The sequence below is a fragment of the Acomys russatus genome, chromosome 16, assembly GCF_903995435.1.
Source record: "Acomys russatus chromosome 16, mAcoRus1.1, whole genome shotgun sequence".
Lineage (NCBI taxonomy): Eukaryota > Metazoa > Chordata > Mammalia > Rodentia > Muridae > Acomys > Acomys russatus.
In genome coordinates, this window is record NC_067152.1 from 45,443,952 (window position 1) to 45,466,353 (window position 22,402).

The following is a 22,402-nucleotide window of genomic DNA, read 5'->3' on the forward strand; positions in this document are numbered from 1 at the left end:
ATGCCAGGAATCCAGAGGGACTCCTGCCACCATCCGGATAAAAGTCAAGCAGGGGATGTGTTCAGTCCCGATGTGCACCCTTGGTCTGTAAGCTCGAGCAGCCATGTCGTGAGGGGACCGTCGGTGCCCTGACCTCTGTCTTACTTGCCGTAGCTATAGCTGTGGTAGCTACAGCTCTCACTGCTGAGACCACAGCCTAGGTCGAGTGAGATACACGCAAGTGTTTCCCTCTTGTCCTTGGGGATGGGGACAGCTGTGCTTTTGCATTGTAGAGGCCACCGCACTCAACTTTGTCCCAGGAGGACTCCATCCTGACTGACACACAGAGGGTCCCTGGTGGACTCAGGGGGTGTTTGAGGATGAGGAGAATCTTGTCATGCTGGAGGAGAGCCTTGTCCAGCTCCTCCTCGGTCCTCATGTCTTCTCCTCTCTGGAGACATGCCGCAAAGCGTTTTCCATGCAGCTTCCTGCGCGTTCTCCTTAGGTCTAATCCTGCAGCACATGACTTTTTTTCCTGTCAGACACAGTCCAGGCGTTGCAGCGTCATTGGGTATGGATGACCTGTCTTCTTTGCTGTCCACTTTGGCACCCTGGGTGTGAACAGAAGTGTGTGTTCTCTTATGTTTGCCACTGTAGCTAGGAATTTTAACAAAAATAACTGATGCCATAATCATCCGGTTCTCTCAAAGTATAAAGCCCACAGACTGAGAAATTCATATATTAAAATGTCAAACTCCTTTGCCAAAGCCATAGATAAAGGCCGCAGCGTGGCCAGTGTGGAGTCTGGAGCTCAGGTGGCTGGCTGTGTTCACAATGCTGTGGTGTCACGTGTCACCTGGGAGTTCTTTGTCTTTTTCGGTTCATTTTGATTGTTCTCTTTTGACTTGCGGTCATCTTACTGTTTCTCATACTTACGAGAGAAAAGAGATGAACTTGCCTGTTGCTGTGTGTCCACAGGTGAGAAGTGTTTGCTAATGACCTCACGTGTGGGAGGTGGGTGGCTGCTGCTTGACACTCGGCTACTGCACTGAGGCACGCTGTGTGGGACCCCTGTCCTTTGAGGATTGAGAAGAGCACACACTTCTGTGCTTGTCTGTCACTGTGTCCTTCAGTGTTCCCTCTCCCACCTGCTAATGGAAATGGAACCTCCCGAGTCCCTGTCACTCTCTGAGACTGATGATTCAGTTCATTACTGTTAACCCAGCAGGGCTGTGGGTGACGATGGGCCACTAGGATCCAAATCTTTCTAAGATACTCGGCTCACAAGCTGAAGACGTAGGCTTTGCTGGTACACAAAGACCTACGTGGACCCTTGCCAAAGAAAGATGGCCTCTGCCGTGAAGAGGGCCTACGGCTGACAGGATACAAGGCAACACAGCATGCTCAGAGGTGACTGTGGGCTCATTCTGGTCACCAGGCAACAAGTGGAGGTACTACCGTAGAAAAGTGACGCCTGCCCTGAACTCAGCGTGCAGACAAGCCTGTGTGAAGAGGGTGGGAGGAGGAGTGTGACAGGAAGCCAGGCCTCTTGGACAGCATGGGACAGAGAGCTGCAAGCACGCCCGCAGCATTGGTGATGCGCATCCAACATCAGTGTTACAAACACATGTCCCCTGGGCCCAGAACCTAGGACAAGTCACCAGTGACACTTCAGACCAGCATGCTGTTGTGTCCTTCTGCTACACGCTCTGTACTGTGGCCTCCAAGAACCCCAGCTCTGTGAAGAAGGCATTTGTGATTATGGGCGTCCTGCTGCACCTCACACAGAGGAGCCTGCTATGCCGCTGAGTGTCACTGCATAGTGTGACAAGGCTCCCTCCTGGGGGATCGTGACCCTGAGCTGTCCTCCAGCAGCGGTCAGCTTAGGATGCCTCTCAATGTCTTCTTAACCTGCGTGGCTGCAGAGCCTCCCACATTCCTTCTCTTTAGCTGTTGATCCAGTTCAAGCATGGTGGGAGTGGGATGTGCTTATCATTTCTAATTAATGTGTTCACTGGGTTGTAGAATGGTTTTGAGAGCATTTAGAAGCTGTAACTGCCAGCAGCTAAGTGGCTTTAAAATAATGGACGCTTCGTTAGGGTAAGCTCAGAGTAATTGTGAGAAACTGTTGCTGAACAAGGCTCTAGGAGCCCAGTGGAAGACATCACTGAGTTGCCAACCACCAGAAGATCTCACAGCTTCCAGCCGTCCGAAGCTCGTGGCTGGTTGTTATTGACGATTGGGTACATACAACTGCGTGACCTGTGTGTTAAAAGGCTACTTCAACAGGCTGTCATTGGTGTCCTGTGTCACATGGTAGGCCTGTGGGTACTAATGGGGCTGTGGGAGTAGCATGAGCTCCTCTTAGCTCAGCTCTCTCTGGCCTCTACCTGGACGACGATGTGAGAAGGCACTGCTGAACCCCGAAGAACGCTTCCTTAAGGCAGAACTCCTGAGAAAGTCACCTCAAGACGCCTGAACTTACCTGTGTCTCACCTTGTTAAATGTTGTCACTCATGGTGTGTGGGAAAGGGCAGAACAACTCTGTCTCAGTGGCTGGTTTAAAAACAAGAATTGTAGGTACTGCCCTGAACAGGGGCATGAACCCTGCAAAGTGGCACGTGACCTGGGAGGTGCCTGGTCTTGCTCAGGAGCTGGAGCACCTCCACCCCACAGGGCCACAGCCATGGGAGACGGAACCGATGTCCTCTCTGGAGCTGGTTGCAGTGAATTGCATCTAAAGACGGTTCTGGTGCCTGAGCCTCCCTGCTCCCCAGGAGAGATCCCCTGGGCAGGGGTGTGGCTCCCCGAGTCCCCCAGGAGCCCTGATGCTGCTCCCCAGGAGAGATCCCCTGGGCAGGGGTGTGGCTCCCCGAGTCCCCCAGGAGCCCTGATGCTGCTCCCCAGGAGAGAGCCCCTGGGCAGAGGTGTGGCTCCCCGAGTCCCTCAGGAGCCCTGATGCTGTCTAGATGGTTCACGCTATGCCAGACTGCCTAGTAACTAGTCTCATATGCATGCTGCTCTCTAAAGGCTTACTTCAATTAAAGGGCCACTATCTTAGATAAAAAATAAAAATTCATGTGTACATTGAGCCCTTTGCCTCAAATTTCGAATGTTTTTAAGAAGAAAGTGTCTTGAGTCTGATTATCCCTGAGGCAGAACTGTCATGTACATTCGATGCAGCTCGTGGGTGGTGTATTGGCAGAGTACATCTGAGGCTCACTCACTGTCTGCTCCTAAATGGAGCTCACCTGGGCCCAAGCCCAGCTTCCCACAGTGCCACTTTTTCAAAAGGAACCTAGAGACGTGATTTTAGGCTGTAGGCCACTAGCCATTCCTTCCTACTTACAGTGGTTTCTATTTTCAGTCTGCAGGCTGCCCTTATGTGTCCTCCCTGCCTGGTGGTAGTTAGCAGTGTTTACTAAACAATGCCAGTTGACTAGCAGCTCCAGACATGCGTCTCCAAGGCTTTGATCCTCACTTGAGGACTCTTCCCTTGCCTCTGCTGCTGCCCCAGGATCTTACACAGGTGCAGAGGTCATCTGCTCCCTCCCAGCCCCTTCCCACCAGGCTGGGTGCTGGAGAACGAGTCCTTGCAGTCCCACCTGCTCCCAAGTGCCTGTCCATCAGGTGCCATCTGACGCCTCTGCAGGCTCCAGGGTTCTCACCTGGTCTTCCATGAGCAGATCTGTCCAGACCCATCATCTGTAGACAGGGTTGGTTGATGTGACAGACCTAGAAACCAATTTCTTGTGCAGAGCTATGCCTTTACCTATCTATTTTAGCCTATACAGCCAGAGCACAGAACGTTATTTTAGACATGCTTGCCTTCCTTCTTTCTGTCTTAAGAAAACTTTGGTGGTGTTATTCACACCACTGATCTGAACTATACACATGAAATGGTTCCCATGGTGCCTGGGGTATAGCTTAGCCATAGACTGCTTGTCTAACATTTGTAACACCTGGACTTTGAGTCCTAATAGTGCAAAATGTAAATGTTCCACAGAATTTATCCCTTATTTCCCTAGAAACTGATGTTTTTCTTAAACGGCTTATATTATTTTGCAGTAATGTATATAAGTGTCTGAAGTTTGACTTTGGTCTTAATATTTCTGTAGTTCAAGGGTTTATTGGTAAAGTGCCTTTAATATCTACCACTGGAGGAATTGAAGATGCCGCAGCTGACGTTATGGGCAGTTAAAGGTTAACATTATATGTCCAGGAGCAGCAAGCTATGTGGGTTTTATATAAAAAGGTGCAGAGCACACTGCTAGAAGCCCTGGTGTCGCCGGTGCCAGGGTTATACTCCAGAGGGCCGCGCCCCCCCTCCCCAGCCTCCTGGGTGCTAAGGCTGCAGTCATGTTCTTTGAATCCCATCTCCTAATTGCTGGAGATTATTTAGAATGGAGATAAAACTTAGAAGACAATGGAAGACGTAGCCAGACAGTGTGTGTAAGAGTGCACTGAAAATGCTAAGAGCCTTGCAGCTACACGTTGTCAGAAAGGAGTGCAGGTGGTTGTGAGACTTCCTGACTCACCTACCCACCTCAGTGCCCATGAGGACTGCCTGCATGGCCCTGTCTGGGCTCTGCTGTGGTCCCATGAGGACTGCCTGCGTGGCCCTGTCTGGGCTCTGCTGTGCTCCCATGCGGACTGCCTGCGTGGCCCTGTCTGGGCTCTGCTGTGGTCCCATGCGGACTGCCTGCGTGGCCCTGTCTGGGCTCTGCTGTGGTCCCATGCGGACTGCCTGCGTGGCCCTGTCTGGGCTCTGCTGTGGTCCCATGAGGACTGCCTGCGTGGCCCTGTCTGGGCTCTGCTGTGGTCCCATGCGGACTGCCTGCGTGGCCCTGTCTGGGCTCTGCTGTGCTCCCATGCGGACTGCCTGCGTGGCCCTGTCTGGGCTCTGCTGTGGTCCCAGTGAAAAGCAATGATGTCTTGTCTCACAGGATTTATGACACAAACTAAGGAGTCGATAAAGTAACTACCTAGATGTTCAGGAGGCCGTGTGACCCGTGCGCAGACTGTCCTTATAAATAAATAAAGCTGCATCTGGAGGAGGTTCCTTTATGCACTAAACTTTCTCAGTTTTGAGACAAAACTATATTGCTAGATCCCCAACCAAGATGGGCTGGGTTAAACTGGGGCCTCCACAGTAAGATAGCTTTTCACTATGGCCGAGTCTTAGGCACTCACAGAGGGCTGCTGAAAGCTGCTGGGCCTGTGTAGTCGGTGTCATCTGAGTGTCCTGTTATCTTACTTACCTGTGTGTCATGCAGACCCACTAATGAGAAGTCATCCTGCTTTCTCCTCTGTGGTCTGTCTGCCTTGAGCTGCCTTTGCAGGGCTGATGAGCAGCTTTGGGCCCACACTTTGACACACCAGGGTTTCTTGTCTTCAGTGCCACATGCCTATGAGCAGCTGCTACCATCTGCACCATACTGCTTGCTTCAGGCAAGCCCTGGCTGACAGCTGCTCTGCTTCCTCCAAGCCAGGGCACTGTGGGACAAAATCATTCTGAACATGCGCTTCTCACAAGCACTGTCAGAAGCCGGCCAAGCAGTGTGCACATGCGGCCTCTAAGTCACACTTACAGATGTCACCGGCCAAGCAGTGTGCACATGCGGCCTCTAAGTCACACTTAGAGATCTCACCGGCCAAGCAGTGTGCACATGCGGCCTCTAAGTCACACTTCCAGATCTTACCGGCAAATGCTGGCAGTTCTTATGAGTCTCATTATTTCTGAAAGTGACAGCAGAGCCTGTAGCAGATCCAGTGCTGTCACATGAATGCACCACGTGAAACAGACAGGAGCCACAGTGCACATGTGGCAGAGTCGCATCTGATCTGATGTCATGCATGTTTACATGGCTGCTGCTGCTTTGGTGGCACAGCAAGGCGCAGAGCGCTCTGTGGTAGTGTGGCTAGGTCACTTTTCAGCCAGTCCTGTCCCTTGCACTAAATTACATTTTAAAAGGCTTTCTGCACTGGCAGCTGGACATGGAGCCTCCTCTCTCCGTGTAACCCTAGCACACAGGAGAATGAGCCTGGATACAAAACAAGGACTCCACCGCAAGGAAACAAAGGGAAACAGTTTGACTTGGTTTTATTAGTCAGAAAAGATGTCTGTGCATTGCTGAAGTGCGCAGTGTTTTTCAGTCCTCGTTCCCAGGCTTCCACGCAGTGCGGCCTCAGTCCAGGCGTTTGCCTCAGCAAATATCGCTGAGGAAACCAAACACAGTGTGCTTACCCTGCCTTAAAGAGGCTGTGCCTAAGCCAATGCAAACCACCTGGCTCCTTTCTGAAATGAGTACACATTTGTGGTAGAACAGTTAGAGAAGTCAGCTGTACATAGAAAGCCGTCACCTGACCTGCCTCACTGTGAACACACTCTGCGCCTTCCTCCTGACTCTGTGATGGCGGCCTGCACACTACTATGCTGCTTGGATCTTATGTCTTTTTAGCATCAATATTATATACCTCTGGCCATCTTCCCATGCCATTAAACCCTCCAAAATAAGTTCATGGTAGATTGGGGACTGAATGTAGCATGAAAGGCTGGGCAGCGTGACGTGAGCACTAATACCGTCATGGGTGTTGGGCCACAGAGGAAAGCTTGCCGGGGACAGAGCTCTGTTTTCCTTTTTGGTGCCCAGCGTACCCTCCAGGAGTGTCAGCTAAGCTACTGTCTTTCCGTGCCCTCCTGTAGGTAGCTGCGATTAATCCAAACCATCCGCTTGCCCAGATGCCCTTGCCTCCGTCGATGAAAAACTGCATCCAGCTGGCAGCCTGTGAGGCACACGAGCTCCTGCCCATGATCCCTGACCTCCCAGCCGACCTGTTCACATCCTGCCTCACCACTCCCATCAAGATTGCCCTGCGCTGGTAAGTGTTGTGTAGTCCAGGTCTCCATTCCAGGTACCCAAGGCGTTGTCCTTGTCACAGCAGGATGTCCTGTGTTCTGATGCCACAGGAGCTGGCTGTATGCCTGGGTCTAGGCTGAGGGCAGACGGGGCTGTTTCCCTGGATCTGATCATACGCAGCTTACTGCTTGTGGTGTCCAAAATCACCTTGTGCCCATCCGTGTTCACTAAGGGGGAGAAGCCAGGAATAGTGCTGAGATTAGACTCACCGGCCAGTCCCCTCACTAGGAAGGAGGAGGGCAACTGAAGGAAGTCACTACAGCTCTTGCTTGCAGTGTAGTCTCTGGGTTCACTCTGAGCAGTGAGAAGAGTACTCCCAGGAAGAAGAAGCACTGTCCATGCCTTAGACAATACCATGGCCTTCTCAGCAAGTGCTGTGTGTCCCGTCTGCCACACTGCATTGCTCATCTTTAATACCTACTGTGTGCAGAGCCCTCTCACCGGAGCCGTCAGCTGTGTTGACACTGCTGCAGCCATTGTTTGCTACTTATGGGCTCTTCTTCCTTCCCCCCACGCCCCTCTTCCTCCACCCTTTCACCCCTAACACTAAATGAGAGAGAAGAAAGGATAGAGAGGAAAGAGATCCCTGAGTAAGGTCAGGGGTCAGGGATCAGGAAGAGGACGACGTTATCTATCAGCAGACTTCTTCCTGCTGGGTAGGGTGCTGAGTTAGGTCCTTGGGCAAGTTTGATCTTCACCACCAGGACACCTGATTTCTTCTTGTTTCCTCTTTGTGCACGACTACCCAACCAACCAACAACCCACCCTGCCCCTTGGCGGTCCCTAGCGTTTATGTACCCTCTGAAAAGTTCCCAGAATTGCAAATGTCACACAATCGCAGAAACTATCTGCAGTTGGCAAAACCACGCTCCTGTCTGACATGAGGTAAATCGTAGTCAGCTGCTGTGACGCAGCCGCATACCCCGCACCTGGGATTAAAAATAAAAACATATTCTGTGGTTTGGGGGTTTTGTTGTTGTTTTGTTTTGTTTTGTTGGTTTTTTGAGACAGGGTTTCTCTGTGTAGCCTTGTCTGTCTGTCCTGGACTCACTTTGTGGACCAGGCTGGCCTCGAACTCTGCCTCCTGAGTGCTGGGATTAAACACTATTTCTGTGTTTTTTAAAAAAACAAAAATCCCCAAATTCTCACTACACACTGCAATCTCTGTAAGATGCCTCCCTGCGTCTTCATCATATCAGCTGCAATCTCTGTAAGATGCCTCCCTGCGTCTTCATCATATCAGCTGCAATCTCTGTAAGATGCCTCCCTGGGTCTTCATCATATCAGCTGCAATCTCTGTAAGATGCCTCCCTGCGTCTTCATCATATCAGCTGCAATCTCTGTAAGATGCCTCCCTGCGTCTTCATCATATCAGCTGCAATCTCTGTAAGATGCCTCCCTGCGTCTTCATCATATCAGCTGCAATCTCTGTAAGATGCCTCCCTGCGTCTTCATCATATCAGCTGCAATCTCTGTAAGATGCCTCCCTGCGTCTTCATCATATCAGCTGCAATCTCTGTAAGATGCCTCCCTGGGTCTTCATCATATCAGCTGCAATCTCTGTAAGATGCCTCCCTGCGTCTTCATCATATCAGCTGCAATCTCTGTAAGATGCCTCCCTGCGTCTTCATCATATCAGCTTGGCAGCCCAAACTCAGGCTCTTCCCAAATGCAGAGCAGCTGTAGAGAGGTGTAAACCTAGGCTTGTGGCAGCGGTGTGCTCAGCCATCTGGGTGACTGCAGCCTGAAGCGGTGGCTTGACGTTGTAGGGGAAGGAAGAGCCCTTGCAGCAGTGTGCAGGTGTGTCCTCTCATTCCTATGCAGAATGGACCCAGAGTTTAGGATTAGCCCCAGCACCTTTTTTTGGGGAGCTGCCTTGCCTGGAGGAGGACCACCAATGGTGTGCCTGGGTCCAGGCCTGGGCATGGTCCTTTGCCTCTTGTGGCACGGCCTCACATGACTGAAGTAGATACCCAAGGCATGCACCATCCCTCAAACCTGGACGTGTTGAGAGAGGCAGAGGGCCAGTGTGGGTGTAACGTACATACAGGAGAGCTGTGTGAGGGTGCAGGTAGCCTGATACACATAAGAAAGAGGAGCAAAGGGCCCGAGGAGAAAGGAGTTGGTTCTGTCCAGTTTGAAATGAAAGGTAACACAGGCCTGACTTCTGCTGGAAGACAGCTGAGGGCAGATAGAAGCGCTGCGCTGGGAGCACAAGGGCCAGCATTCCAGGGAGGCAGAGGAAGGAAGGCGGCTTGGATGGCAGAGGCTGGGAAGGGTTCACGTCGAGGGGCCACAAGGAGAACTGTGACCCAGCACTGGGCCAGGCTCAGTGTGCTCATGGAAGAGTGTGCTCCAGCACTGGGCCAGGCTCAGTGTGCTCATGGAAGAGTGTGCTCCAGCACTGGGCCAGGCTCAGTGTGCTCATGGAAGAGAGTGCTCCAGCACTGGGCCAGGCTCAGTGTGCTCATGGAAGAGTGTGCTCCAGCACTGGGCCAGGCTCAGTGTGCTCATGGAAGAGTGTGCTCCCTCACAGCCGCACTGTTGTGTCGTCGTCGTTCTCATTTACCAGGACGAGAACATGGTTGTTTTTCCAGCTGCCCTGGGTGTGTGTGATCACTGAAAGGTTTAGGAGTAAGTGCCCACAGACTGTGTGTGGGCCTAGCAATCCAGGAGTTTTTATACACGCCCCTAAACACTTGCTCCGTTTCCTGGAAGCAGAGCGTGTTACTCCGGGTGGTCCTGGGGGAGGTCAGGCTGAGCACTGTGGGCAGGTGAGACACCGCACCTTGGACACTTCCTCTTCCTGCAGAGAAGAGGGGACATGCCTGAAAGATTTTTTTTTTAAATAGTCACCTTATGCAAGACAGAGAAAATATGTACATTTCCAGACACTTCATAAGCAAGGACTGAGTAGATTCATGGCACGAGAGGCTGCTGTGTTCAGGGGACAGATGTATTTCTCCAGGCCATGAATGAGCACGTGTTTCTTGTGGCAGTGGAGTGTGCCCGTGGCAGCTGGCAGTGGCAGTGGAGTGTGCCCGTGGCAGCTGGCAGTGGCAGTGGAGTGTGCCCGTGGCAGTGGAGTGTGCCCGTGGCAGCTGGCAGTGGCAGTGGAGTGTGCCCGTGGCAGGATCGAGAGGAGCAGAGAATGCCAGACAGGTGTGCACTGCCAGGCCAGCCCCACCAGGCTGCAAAGCTTCAGGAGAGGGCTTTGTTAGGCTGTGGGGACACTGAATGAACTCATCTCCTAGGGCACTGGAGGATAACCCAAAGTGTATATGTGGGAAATTACTGGAGAATTGTATTTAAGATGACGATCCAGGCAATGACGAGGGAGGCCATGCGCCCTCGATAGGCTGTGATCATATCTGGTAGTGTGCGTCAGAGCTGCCAGGGGCACCAAGTCATCAGGGTGCGGGACTCCACAAGAAGACAGGCAACAGCCAGCAGAGGCCAGGGTCACAGTGGAAAAGGAGCAAGAACACAGGAGGGCACAAGTGTCTTGACAGTGTGACTCTGACACATCAGTAAGCTGAGAGGTGAGACCTCCAGGCATACAGGGAGGAGGAGCTAAGTCAGGAGCAGGGTCAGAATGCCCCCAAAAGTAGAAAGTTCCAGCAAAAGCAGGGTTTTTAACTCTAGGATTATCATCCTGGTTGGTAGCTGCACACCCGGCCACATGTCCAGCAAAGACTGTGCCATCATGAGATGAGCCGTGTCTGTTTTACACAGGAGACGTGACTAGGCCAGCGCCTCCCTTATGTCTTCTCTGCTTTTGACCACATGGTACAGTTGGAGCTCAGCAGTGAAAGGCCAGGGCGTAGAGGCGTGCTGGGAGAGATGTGCCATGCCTGAAACCCGGGTTTGAAAAGCCAGTGCACACAATGCCCAGAAGGAAACGGCTTTGGGTTAAAGAAGAAATGCTCTCTCTTGACTTGTGTTTGGTTAGCTTAATTAGCTTATCACTGCTGTTGATGCTGAGACAGCAGTGCTGACCTCAGTCCGGCCTGAAACTGCAGGCTGGGGTTACAGCAGTGTGCCGTGGTGTTGTGCAACTTGAAAATATATCAAAAGTAACAAATACTCAGGCTGACTCCAGTGAGAGCATGAACAGCAAGATGCAGCTCGGGCATGCAGCCAGAAAGTGAGGACTGAGGAAGAAGGCTCAAGGGAGGGTGCAGCCAACAACAAAGACTCAGAGAGACGAGGCTGGGAGCCTGACTCCTGGGCTCTGCTTTCCTCATGGTCTGTGTACTAGTTTTCTCATCTGCTACGGCATCTCCTTGCCCCGCTGTTTCTAAGATTTAAATTGAAATTTAAGATTTGGTTAACAATAATTGCTGCCGGTTAGTGAGCATCAACCGCACCATTGATTGCACGGCTGACGTACGGCAGACACAGAGGGTTGAATGACACCAGCCCTGCTTTCAGGATGAGGACATCTGGGCTCATACCTTGGGACAGACCCAGAGCAGACATTCTGACCTCCAACTGTGCCACCTGTCTGGCTCTTGGTGCCATCCTGCCTGGGGCCCTTGGTGCTGGGTGTCTGCTGTCGCTGTGGTGCTGCTATGGAAGGAGCCAAGACAAGACCCTGCCTGCTTAATCCAGTCAGCACAGAAGCCCACGTTTGCTCCAGTGTACCACAGTTACTGCAAGTCCTGGTCAACCAGTAGGATGACATGAAGTGGGAAGCAGTAAAGGAGGCGTTAAGGCCCAGGCCTAGCACAATGTCCGTCCGTCTCACTGCTGTAGAATGTACATGTCACACCAAGTACATGCAAGTCCAGAGCCGTCTCATTTCTGTCTCTGGCAATACTATTTTCTTTCTCACCACCCATGGAAGTGCCAGAGAGGAGAACACAGCCTTTCCCATTAAAGTGCCACTGGTCCTTGTACGTGCTGCACTAGTGGACTATGGCATAATACCACAGTTTCATGTGCTGGCCGTAACTGCTCTAAAGTCTTTGTTTGTTTGTTTGTTTTTCAAGACAGGGTTTCTCTGTGTAGCCTTGGCTGTCCTGGACTCGCTTCGTAGACCAGGCTGGCCTTGAACTTACAGCAATCCACTTGCCTCTACCTCCTGAGTGCTGGGATTACAGGCATGCGCCACCATGCCCGCCAAAGACCCAGCTTTCTGTATGTGCCTTTGTGTGAGACAGGTTCATACTCTGTAGCTTAGGCTAGCCAGAAGTTAATGGCAATCCTCCTGCATCAGCCGCCCAAGTGCTGAGATTGCAGATATGTTCTTACCGCATCCATCCAAGATTCAGTATTTTTAAATGTTAATTTTCTTCAACCAGAATCTTGACTTTAAAACTTAGATAGAAGCACAGAGGGCATAACCAGGCCACTTAGGAAAGGCCACCATCACATGACAGCGACGCCACATGCATTCTGCAGATTGGTCTTCTTGGACTAAGATGCCTAGATAGTTTGGGAAAGGCCTGTTTTTCCAGAAACGATAGCAGAGCTGCATGTGGGGAGAGTGAGGAGAGAGAGAGCCTTGCGCCTTCAGTTACGCCTTAGGAGAGAGTGAGCACCGCGCTTACTCTGCGTGTGAGCACAGGCTAGAAGCTAGAGGGAATGGGGCTCTGTGCTCTCTCCATGTGACCCCAGCAGCCCCGCTCAGCACTGACGTCATCAGTGACAGCTGCTGCGGACAGAGCCCAGAGCAGCTGCCAGCTCCAAGCAATGCGCTGCTGTATACTGTGTTAAACTCAGGAAGGCTGACCAGGGACCAGGCGAGGCAAAGGCAGAGCAGAGCCACTGTTGCTGGGCACGCACACGCACACATGCACGCAATTCTCTACAAATGGCGTGAGGGCCATGGCGTGAGTGCTTGTGAAGATTGTGGGGGCTGCAGAAACATAGCAGTCACTGCTGCAAACTGCAGTCTCAAACTGGCGTGTTTTATCGTATGCAAATTGTACCTCATTAAAGTTGATTTAAGTGTTTTTAAATGCAGAATGTTGAGTGAGAAAATAAACAGTTCTGGATTTATAGTATAGTACTTTTTAAAATAAATTAGGCACAAATATTGCACAGTGTCAGCCATTTAAATGCATACATATATCTGAATGAAGATACAGAAGGACACATGCTACAGATGTGGGTGGGCGCACAGGAGATTGTGCCCTCTGATTTGAGACTTCCAGTGTCCAGAACAATACAGGTGTGCTGGAAGGGTCTGGGGGTGAAAGGGAACAAGTGTCAAACAGGGGAGGACATAGCATAGACTGGACAGTTTCTCTGGCTACCCACATATATGAAACAGTAGACAGAAGAAATATGGCAGCATTTTTAAAGCCCAGCTTCTTTCAAGCGTACTCAGAGCTGTCACAAGGCCCAATGTAGTCCACAGTAGTGGATGCCAAACAGTAGTGGTTGCCAGACTGCTGCTTAAATAGTGACTGCACTGACCCAGTTTTAGGCACCTAGGTTTTTTGCAAAACATGCTGTTTCCCCCACAGAGATGTGTAGCGAGTGGATGAGTCTACCTACAGAGCAGTTGTCTTTTGGTTTCTGGCTAATCTGATTTTGTAAGCTAATTTGATTTGAAGCTAATCTGTCTTGTAATTTTCTTTTGGCTCACACATCTCTCCTATGTTAATCCATCGTTGCTGGGGTGCCCATCATGGGCAGTTGATGCATCTGGAGGCCTGTCAGGCCGGCCGGCCAGTGCCTGGGTTGTGTATGAGCATGGCTTAAGGGCAGCATGTGAGCTGAACATGCTTTCAACATACATATGTTCAGAAGAGAAGTGAGGGTGCATGCAGTTCAGCTTACAATAGGGCTGTCATTGTCCTGCGATAGTGATGTGATTCCAGGAGACTGGCGCCCTCCTGCCTGACACCAGACAGTGGCAGGAGAGCAACTTTTGTCTGCATTAGGATGCCAGCCATCATCACCTTCTTTCAAGGCCTAGGCCTTGTTGGAAGCTGTGCCTGCCAAACATCCAAATGATCCCATATATCCAGAACAATTGCTTCTGGGCTGCACGCTGGCCAGTCTGTGTCTTCAGACTGTACTTCTTGGCGTTCTAATGTCAGTCTGACTGCTTGTCTGATTTATGTATGCAGAGTATGCCTAGGCCGACAGCTTTCATCAGTAATATTGCCATGTTTCAAAGCTTCCTGTTGTACACAGCTGTGTATTCAACAGTGGACGCTCCTGACCTCCGTGTCAGTGAGTGGTGGCTCTTTTCCAGTGGTGGGGTGTGTATTCAACAGTGGACGCTCCTGACCTCCGTGTCAGTGAGTGGTGGCTCTTTTCCAGTGGTGGGGTGTGTATTCAACAGTGGACGCTCATGACCTCTGTGTCAGTGAGTGGTGGCACTTTTCCCATGGTGGGGTGTGTATTCAACAGTGGACGCTCCTGACCTCCGTGTCAGTGAGTGGTGGCTCTTTTCCCGTGGTGGGGTGTGTATTCAACAGTGGACGCTCCTGACCTCCGTGTCAGTGAGTGGTGGCTCTTTTCCCGTGGTGGGGTGTGTATTCAACAGTGGACGCTCCTGACCTCCGTGTCAGTGAGTGGTGGCTCTTTTCCCGTGGTGGGGTGTGTATTCAACAATGGACGCTCCTGACCTCCGTGTCAGTGAGTGGCGGCTCTTTTCCCGTGGTGGGGTGTGTATTCAACAGTGGACGCTCGTGACCTCTGTGTCAGTGAGTGGTGGCACTTTTCCAGTGGTGGGGTGTGTATTCAACAGTGGACGCTCCTGACCTCCGTGTCAGTGAGTGGTGGCTCTTTTCCCGTGGTGGGGTGTGTATTCAACAGTGGACGCTCCTGACCTCCGTGTCAGTGAGTGGTGGCTCTTTTCCAGTGGTGGGGTGTGTATTCAACAGTGGACGCTCATGACCTCCGTGTCAGTGAGTGGTGGCTCTTTTCCAGTGGTGGGGTGTGTATTCAACAGTGGACGCTCATGACCTCCGTGTCAGTGAGTGGTGGCTCTTTTCCAGTGGTGGGGTGTGTATTCAACAGTGGACGCTCGTGACCTCTGTGTCAGTGAGTGGTGGCTCTTTTCCCGTGGTGGGGTGTGTATTCAACAGTGGACGCTCGTGACCTCCGTGTCAGTGAGTGGTGGCTCTTTTCCCGTGGTGGGGTGTGTATTCAACAGTGGACGCTCGTGACCTCTGTGTCAGTGAGTGGTGGCACTTTTCCAGTGGTGGGGTGTGTATTCAACAGTGGACGCTCCTGACCTCCGTGTCAGTGAGTGGTGGCTCTTTTCCCATGGTGGGGTGTAGAAGCTGCCTCACTTCCTTTTACTTACACTGCACTGAGGTGCATCCTAGATGACATCTTTGGCATGCCAGCATGTGCTATCATATAGGACTGTTCCCTGGCTTCTTGCTATTCATGAGACTGCTGTCCGTATTCATGACACAGGACAGGCTTAAACAGGCTTCGGAAGTCACTCGCATGTACTGCGTGCTGAGCTGCCGCAGGTAGGCACTAGCTCTTGCTTTTGCTAGCCTTTCTCTTCATCATGGGTGATACCAGCTGTGTTGCAGGTAGCCTCCGTGCACGCAGCTGATAAGGACTTCTGAGTCCAATAGTTGTCTGCTGGGAATGGGGACTTGAGGAGGAGGGGCATGCTTCCACCGGTGCTTTGGCAACAAGAAGGGAATGGAGCATAATGTCTTCCCTGTTGGGGCTTCCAACAGCCGGAAGAGGCTGTGCTGGAGGGAACAGGTGGAGGAGGGCACCCTGTGTAGATGCTGTCCTGCTCGTAGACCTGAAGTCAGCTTAGAGGGTAGAGGCAGCCCAGTGCAGCAGGACCTTTGAGGGGCAGAGGGCGGAGATGGCCCCCGGGACACGAGAGACAGGGTGAGGTCCCTAAGCGTGAAGCTTTGTGCCCAGTGCCATGTGGACTGACTCAATTATATCACATTTATATCGTTGTATGCTCACCTGCCATCCCTGCATTCAAGACATGGTGACTTAGAAATACTAGAAATGTATTGCTGGCAGCCTGGAGGCACCAGCGCTGTGCAGGGTAGTGAGTGTAGGGTGAGACGCCTTCCGGAGAGCAGGAAAGCAGTGTCCTCACATGGCGGTGAAGCTGGCTGAGGGACAAGAGCCAGGCCTGGCTGGATGACTGCAGTCCCTCAGGACGGAGCTGCTCCCAAGGCCGGTGCCAGATTGTAGCGTCTGTTGAACGACTCAGGGGAACGTGTGTATTCAGACCGTGATAGCCATCCAGGAAATTAAAGCCTAAATAGGAGAGCGTGGGGTGTAGACCGGGGTCAGTGTGGCCGTGCTCTGCCAAGGAATAAGCACCCAGTCCAGCAGTTTACATTATTAGCTTCTTTATATGACGATGACATTTTCAGTTACAAGCCAGTCTTTAAGAAGCCATGCATGCTGCCATGCCATTGGCTCAGAGCAGCTGAGATCTGGGGACCCCGGAGAGTCAGAAGCCGCAAAAACCATCTCTGCCTCCGCCCCCCCTGCCCCCCCCCCCCTTCACAGGAGTGAGGGCCAAGGACTGCTTGGGCATCACGCAGTGCAGAGGAGGAAAGCACTCCCACTACGTGCATGTCACTCATCCATATGCCCCGCCCCCAAGTAAATAAGCTAGGAAGAGGGAAAGGCAACGCAGGACAACTAAGGGAAGCAGGAGTGGGAGGTGCTCTGGCATGGGGAAGGTGTGGCATGGGTGCGGATCACACTGTGCCTGCCTGCCTGCCTGCCTTGGGAGATGTGGCTTTCCCCTAGGGTCTGTTTGGGACTCTCCCCGGTCACTGGGCATAAGAACTGGCAGGGTGCCCGAGCAGAGCTGAGACACTTGCTTCCAGGCTCTCTGGATCGACCTCACAGTACTTACGGCGACAGGACCCTAAGGAGCCTGTCCCCTGAAGGCCAAGCTGTCGTGTCTGTGTGTGTTGGACCTGAGCTTCGTGCGTGCTAGGAGTGGACTCTACCAGCTACGGCGCCTCACCAGCCCCTGCTGCTGACTCTTACGTACACAGAACCTGCCCAGATGTCAGTGACCAGGTGCTTCTGGCTGTCGCCCAGGTCTAGCCTGTGACCCTGTTTGGCCCTGGAGCTGCCCTTCCTGTCCTGGCCTTCCGTAGGTCTCCCTCGTAGGGCTTCTCAGCATCGCCGCCTCTGCCTGCTCCTCACCCCCAGGCCAGCATGTCTACCACAGCCACACCTGTACTTCAGGCCCCTGACGTGCCCGCTAGCTGCCTCTCGTTGATGAGCCAGTGTGTGAAAGAAACTAACGTGTTTGGTTTCCATTATATACCAAACACAGGTTTGTTTTGGGGTTTTTTGTTTGTTTGTTTGGTTTGGTTTGGTTTGGTTTGGTTTTTCAAGACAGGGTCTCTCTGTGTAGCCTTGGCTGTCCTGGACTCACTTTGTAGACCAGGCTGGCCTCGAACTCACAGTGATCCGCCTGCCTCAGCCTCCCGAGTGCGGAGATCAAAGGTGTATGCCACCACCGCGCCTGGCTGTTTTGCTTTGTTTAGACTCTATAACTCTGGTTTTAAATGTCAGTTGTCCTTGTTTTATGAGTTACCAACAGCTGAACATGAGAAGCCAGCCACCCAGCCCACCAGTCGGCCAGCCACAAGCCTGGGATTTGAACCCAGGATTTCTGGACTTGCAAGTCCTGGTCTTGACCACCACTCTGACTTAATAATTTCACCTCTGTGCGTGGACACATGCCATTCCTGGTGAGCAGAGCCCTTGAGCACGGTGTGAGCAGGCATGGAGGACCTGTCACAGATCTGCCCTGTCAGAGGCAGTGCATTTTGAGCTGAATGGCTGTTGGTGATAATGAGGTCACCTGACTGGGCCCTCTTTATGGCTCCTGATGTTACAGCTTCGCCACAGTTTGTCACCATTGTCCCCACCCCCACCCCAGTGGGGAGGACTGCTGGAGGCTCTTCAGGTGAAAGGTACTGACCTGTGTCACCGTGCTGTACTCCAGCAGTAGGTTTTAATATGTGTGCTAGTGTGGGGCAGTATATTTTGTGAGTGCATGGAGATGCAGTCATTTAAAACATCTCATCCTTTTATGGGTCACTTTTTCTTTTTCTTTCTCACTTCCATGCTCATTGTTAGCCTTGAGGCTTGTTGGAAAGCACCTCCCTTTCTTTTCATGTGTGCCTTTCACCCTCCAAGGTAAGGCACTAGGGCCTTTATACACGGAGGACTGATCAAATCACTGGCCAGAGTTGGAATTGAACGCTTAGGCGTGCGGTGGCCCTCTGCTGGCTGGGTTCTGCTGTGTTCATTGTGCCACAAAGCTCTCCTCGGGCCATTGGCTGTTTTTGAGGCCACTCAGTGGCCAGGGTGGTAGGCCTGTCCCTGCAGGTGCTATCCTGCTAGACAGACTCCTTTGCTTGGTCACCTGTTCCACAAAGGGAGCACTGATTGACGGTCTATTAGAAACAGCCCACATCAGTGTGACTCTGTGGGTCTGAGTGTTACCTGGTCCATTCTTGCCCTAGGGCGAGTCAGTTTTTCTGTAACCCTGTACGGATGGTGCTCTACTTCCCAGCAGTAGAGAGCAGCCCAGGAAGTCCCATGGGATGGCAGCTGTGAGGTCGGGTCAGCCCGTGTGTATGAGTAATGTAATACACTGTAATTTACACGGAGCTTCCCATGCGCCTTTGCCGTAGCTCAGGATGCCCACGTGTATGATTGGCTGGGGACCAGTTGCAGCCTGCCTTAGAGCTGAGCTCACTGGGTGCCCACCCTGCCTGGCTTCCCTGTGGCCTGCTGCCGCTTCCCTACAGTCAGCTGATGTCCGCTGTGGGCTGACCGGGGCTGCCCCTCACAGTGCTGTGATACAGCTGGCCCGGTTGGACTCCTGCTGCAAGGCGGGAGCACAAGATGCCACAGCAACAGCATCCATCTTCAAGATATTAGCCCTCTTTTTCTCTTCCCTTCTGGCGTGGAAAGCTGTTAAACAGTTAAATCATTCTCTAAAAGTGTGGCTTTTCTCACTCACTCGCGCTCTTGGTGGACTGTCCCTTTGTCCAGGCACTGCGTCTGCCCTTACATGGGGCCATGTCCTCCTTTTCTTTCTTGCTGCTACCACTCCTTGCAGTGTGAGCTGTCTAGCACAAAGCCACAACCACCCTGCAAGGGGCCCTGTTTTCTTCAGGCAGGGTGGGGTCTAGGGGGCTATGACAGCCTTTACTCCTTTGTTTGTAACCATTTTTAAAGTTTGTTCTTTGCATTATATTTGGGGGTGGGGCGTGTGTACACCCTGGTGCACATGTCAGAGGACAGCTGGTGGGAGTGCGCTCCTGTCATTCAGTGTGTGGGTACTGGGGATGGAACTCACTTGTCCAGCGTGACACAGGCATCTTCAGCCACCTCCCCGAGCCCACTCTTCTCCCTTTGCCGCTGCTCTTTGGCTTGTGGTGCGTCCTATGGGGCTTGGTGCTGAGAAGCTGACTGGAAAAATGCAGGAGTGGAGATGTGGCAGACGGAAAAGCTGGGATCGGGTGGGCTGTGCCTGCTGTAACAGAGGACACAGCGCCGGTACAGCCTGTGTGTTTTTAGCGCACACAGTAGTCAACAGCTAGTGTCCATGAGAGTCTCTCTGTAGGGAGCAGTCTTGAGTTGCAGTCATGCTGGAGGGGGACGCTGTGCTTTGCACACACTGTCAACATCCACACAGGGACCAGAGGAAGCGTTGCCAAACCCTGAGTCTGTCCTGGGAAAGGCTTTGCCAATTCTTAGGAGTCTGAGGCATTGGGGTCCTTGACACTGCTCATGCCAAAAGTGCGTACTCCCTCAGGACTCCGTCAGCTGACACATCCTTCCGGGATTCCTTGCTTATTCCCTGTCACCTGCTTGCCCTGCCTGGGCCAGTTTCAGGCCCCTGGTTTACTTCTCAAACTCCTTACGCTGTGCCAGCTCACAGCGAGGGGCCTCTGTTCCGGCCGAGCATCACTTCTTCTTCCCTGCCGGATGCACTTGAGAGCCAAAAGCAAGCATGGGGCTGTGTGAGGAGAGGGCGCACAGGCAGGAATGCTTCACTCGCAGTCTTCCTCTTCCTCACTTCTGCACACCGTGCTGCTGTGAGCGACGAGACGGCTCGGCTACCGCTTCATGGTGTCTGCCTTTCCCACCTACGCACTACGTAATTCAGCTAGGTGGATTTCATATACCTTCACACTGTGTTTCCAGGGTTTCCAGGCTAAATATGACCACTCCTTTTTACTACCTGCTACTCTAGTTCAGTATCCCATCGTATTTATAGACGGAAGTATGTAAGCATTTGCCCAGTAGTATAAACTGCAGTGTTTTGTGGCCCAAGGCACCTGCTCCTCTTTTCAGAGCACAGCACCTACCCTCCTTCTGGACACTCCCTATAAGGCATGGGACTCGCACGGCAGGGAGTGCAGCTCTTGGCCTCTGCTGCTCTGAGGCTGGAAGGTGAGACCACCCTGGGTCACTCATGCAAATGTGTCACTTCCAGAGAAGAAACTGTCCATCCCAGGCTGTGATGGACAGACTCTGTTCTGTGGGTGGTGCCCGATTTGAGGGTTTCGTAGGTTACAGTGTGTAAATCACTGTGAGAAAGTCTGCCCCTCCCTACAGAGTTCTCACCTGCTTCTAGAAGCCTCAGGCACCTGATGCGGAAGCCACAGACCAGGAGCGCAGCAGAGGAAGCATTACCAGCCTCCCTCCCCAACTGCCGGAGGAGGAGGAGGAGGAGGAGGAGGCAGATGTTACCACGTGTGCCGTGCGTGCGTGCGTGCGTCACAGCAGGAAGCACATCTAAGTTAGCTGGAAACTAGTCTGGCCTCATTGCCCACTGCTTCTAGAACACCAGATACTGGCTGCTTGTCACAGCACTTCCTCACCTCCCACCCAGGGGCTATTGTTTGACCACTGTTTGTGCTGCCAGAAATTGAGCTCATGCTGGGCGTGGAGGCACACTGGGGAGACAGAGACAGGTGGATGTCTGTGAGTCTGAGGCCAGCCTTGACAGGACAGCCAAGGCTACACAGAAAAACCCTGTCTTGAAAAACCAAAAGAGAGGTGGGGGCGGGGGAGACTACACAGCAGCCAGTGAAGAACCTGGAAGGTGCCGTTGGCTGGAGGAAGCTTGCTCTCTGATGGAAGTTTTCCTTGTCTCTGGCTGGACTTCCGTGCGAAGTCCTAAACCAGCTGTATTAGCCTCATCTCCATCTGCTTCTGTTAAAACAATGTGTTCAACGTCGTAAAGCAGGCGAAATGTCTGGCACCTACCAACTGCATAATTGATGAAAGGTCCATTCAGGAGACATTAAATCCACGCTGCCGACATGGCTGCTCAGATGTGCTCTGCAGTGGGCAGGAGAGGAGTGTGGGCTCTCACCTGGGGCCTCTGAACATCTACATCCGCTGCTGGAGAAACAATGACAAATGTAAACTGCCAGCCGCAGAGGGGCAGTCCAGGGGACACGCCAGCGTAGAAGACGTAGGCATAGCTGCCTTAGGCTGAGGGTGGCAGCTTTGGTTGCCCCGAGCTGGAGCAGAGGTCACAATGCAGGCGGGTGGGGACAGGGATGGTTCCTTCTTGCTTTAGCTCTTGTTTCCTAGACAAATGCTTTCATTAATTAACTTTTAATTGGCAGGTGAGAATACTGTTTTGTCTTTGGCTGTACATCTTGGGCCCCGCCTTTTGCCTCTGCGCTAACACAGGTCACCCTCTCCTGCTTCTGTATGGCTAATTTTCTGTGGGGTTGTTAGGAGTAAAACCTGGATCCGACCCCTCCCCCACCTCAAAAAACGAATTCCTGAGAAATGTTCACATTTTTAATGAGGTGTCTGTTGGTGCACACCTGAAGGCTTGGCCTCTGTTCCCATTTCCCTCGCTGCTCCTGCTGGTAAGGTAACAAGAATGACTAGGCTTAAATTAGATGGAATTTTTTTCAAAAGGGGCCTTCCTCATAGATAGTTTTATTTGCTTGCTTGAGCCAGGGCCTCAGCCCAGGTTGTCCGCGTGTCTTGATCCTCCTGCATCAGCATCCCAAGACCTGGGATTACAGGCCTGTGTCACCTGCCCTCTCAGAGCAGCTGAGGAAAACGCTGATGTCTTCTGGGGGACCTGTGTGAGGCCTAGCCGAAAATGAAAATGTGAGCTTAACTGTGAACCCCACTTGCCTGTGTCCCAGCTTCAGCACTCAGGACTTCCCTTGGGGACAAGGGTTGTTGGGTTAGAAAGGGAAGGAGAGCTATCTGTCTGCATCTCCTCACCTGACCTTTGCAGTGCTGGCCTTCGCTCTGCACAGGAAGTGAGTGAGTGCATGGTCCCAGCCTGCTTGAAATTCCTCCCAGTTTCTTTTCCCACTTTTACTTTGGGTGAGAGTCGGGCCTTGGCTCTGGGCCACTAGTCGTGCCGCAGTTGCAGAGCTCTCTGGTGACAACACCTCAGTCCCTGTGTTGGGGAGCCCCTCGTGCTGTGTTGCTCTCAGCACACCCCTGGCCAGTCTCAGCTAGGAGCAGCTTCTCTTGGCTGCCACTGAGTGGTGAGTGGTGGAGTGTTG

General features: G+C 52.4%; 1 protein-coding gene across 1 annotated transcript in view; it reads left to right on the top strand.

Annotated features, from left to right (window-relative positions):
• The window catches only part of Rptor (regulatory associated protein of MTOR complex 1), a 298,025-nt gene that overhangs the window by 137,811 nt on the left and 137,812 nt on the right, over nucleotides 1-22,402 (top strand). Inside the window, exon 6 of the mRNA XM_051159180.1 lies at nucleotides 6,686-6,861. Within this exon, the coding sequence (XP_051015137.1) occupies nucleotides 6,686-6,861 (176 nt within the window). The remainder of the gene's footprint in view (nucleotides 1-6,685; nucleotides 6,862-22,402) is intronic.